We start from the raw sequence: 2,054 nt of genomic DNA, 5'->3' as shown, positions 1-2,054 counted from the left end.
AGCGACAAACTACTGGGTGCTCGCTATTAGTGCTGTCGCTGGCGTCGTAGTGTGGGTGGTGACCACTCCGTTGAGGAACGTCTCATGGGCGTTCCAAGACATCGTCGTTGACAACGGAAGGGCAGTCTACTTTTTCGCGTACACCTGTGGTGATAGGTACCTTGAAGCTGCGCGGAACGCGAATGGCTTAGCTCTACCTCCTCTTGAAAATGCGTGCGCTCTAGTCTCGTTGACGTTCCTGATTCCTATTGCAGTGCTGCAAGATTATGAGGCACGATTTGGGATAACGGGATGGCTGTGCTTGAGGTGGTGTGAGGCGTTCCACCACTCCTGCTGTCTGTTCGTGCCTGACGCGGTCCAGCTACTCTGGGTGTCCACTTGCAAGTATGCCCGAGCGACAGGGGAAGCTACGGTGGCAGTGATCGAAAGGACTGGCGATTTCTTGATGGGTATCTACTTGGCCGCCTCGTTGCTGTTATCTCTGCTGGTGTACTTGCCACGACTGGTGTATGAGAGCGTAGAAGGCGTGCTAGGAGGGCCGCTTGGCGTTGTTTTGGTGGTGTTCATGGTGGATGTCTATTTTGAGTTCGCAAGGGGAAAGCTGTTACTGGAGTGCCACAGTGCTAGTGGTTGGCTGTTACAGCAATGGGCTGCATTATTACTGGGCGTGTCGTCCCTGTAGGAAGACAGGACTGGAGTCGAACGTAAAACAAGGATGGAATGGACTCGCTGGACGAATAGGACGCCGTGAGGAGAGAGAGCGCGCCAGCTTGGAGCGTCTGCGTGGAACGCAAAAGAAAGGAACGCCGACGGAGACTCAAGCTGAGGGCGCAAAGCCGGATGGAACGCCGAAGTGTGGCGTTCCAGAAGTGATTACTGATAAGACCGTGCGACCGGCGGTGGAGGGAACGACTCGGCGAGGGCGCCGAGGGTCGGTCGGGGAGAATTGTCACGGTCTACAGCTAGATGGAGGTCGCGCCATACTCGCGGATTGCATCCAGAAGGTCTGCTCGCTACAAGGTCAACGAGCTACATCCAACAAGAAAGGACAAGAGAAGCAGATCTCGGCGTTCCACGTCTAGAGTGGGACCTGGATGAAGGGAATGAGGGGGTACCTCGCTGTGGACCGCTGCGAGGGGAGGATTTGTGGACAGGTAAGGAGCTTCTAGGTCGTAAGGTAGAGGCTCAGTCGTGTTTTTCCTTCTTAAACAAGAAGCTTTCTGAATATATCAAGTTACATTTGGCGTTATTGCGCTAGTTCTCGTTCCTACGTCGGCCAGCTAGATACACGACCCCGACACTAAAGAGGAAGACCGCGACAGTCCACAACAGACACACATGCACACGTCCTAGAATCGGCTTGTGATTGGCCATCGCGTGATTAAACAAACAGTACTAATGCCGTGCTGCGCCGGGGAAACTCTGGATATTTGGATACTTAATATCTAATGTTATAATATTTGTCAATACTAATGAAGAACATACCGTACAACACCAAAAAAAATGAAACTCGTTAAAGTATTTTTTTTACTTTTTCTAAAAAAAATCTTTGATGCCCATTCAAAAAGTGTTTCTTTTAAATTTTTAAATGCTAAAATACTTTTTTTTAAAACGTCTTCATTTCAAAAGCTGCTTTTTTAAAAATGGAAAACTCCAAAGGTTCATTTTTTTTAAAAAAGTTTTCGGCGAAAACTAAACCCTGAAAATTTGATCATTCTAGGTTCGTTTTAACTTAATGCTGCGGCGGAGCAGGCCAGAGATATGGAGAAGGGAAGGAGTCGGTCCGAAAGAGGAGGTCATATCACTGCCTATCATCAACACTCCCCATGAATGTGCTGAGGGCATGCTGCCAAAAGGTGAGGTCCAAACCAAGATCTCAGAAGGAACGGACTGCGTAGGTGCGCAACCTGGATCAAAGAAGGAGTACTTGGCACCGACCATCGTCAGTACTCAAAACCGAAAAGCAAGAACAAGACTTCGAAGAAACTGAAGCGAGAATAAGGATGGGCCCCCACTTCGCCAGCGACACTGGGACTTTTTACTTTTCTTAGTTG

General features: G+C 49.3%; 1 protein-coding gene across 1 annotated transcript in view; it reads left to right on the top strand.

Moving 5' to 3' along the window:
• PPTG_19881 (hypothetical protein) overlaps positions 1 to 1,082 on the top strand; it is a gene marked incomplete at both ends in the record, with an annotated part of 1,735 nt that extends 653 nt beyond the window's left edge. Inside the window, 2 exons of the mRNA XM_008918455.1 lie at positions 3 to 585; positions 683 to 1,082. Of these exons, the coding sequence (XP_008916703.1) occupies positions 3 to 585; positions 683 to 1,082 (983 nt within the window). The remainder of the gene's footprint in view (positions 1 to 2; positions 586 to 682) is intronic.
• Positions 1,083 to 2,054: the final 972 nt, after the last annotated feature.

This window comes from Phytophthora parasitica, assembly GCF_000247585.1.
Source record: "Phytophthora parasitica INRA-310 unplaced genomic scaffold supercont2.209, whole genome shotgun sequence".
Classification (NCBI taxonomy): Eukaryota; Oomycota; class Peronosporomycetes; order Peronosporales; family Peronosporaceae; genus Phytophthora; species Phytophthora nicotianae.
Note: the sequence above shows the minus strand (reverse complement) of the source record. Positions and strands in the feature narration are given on the sequence as shown.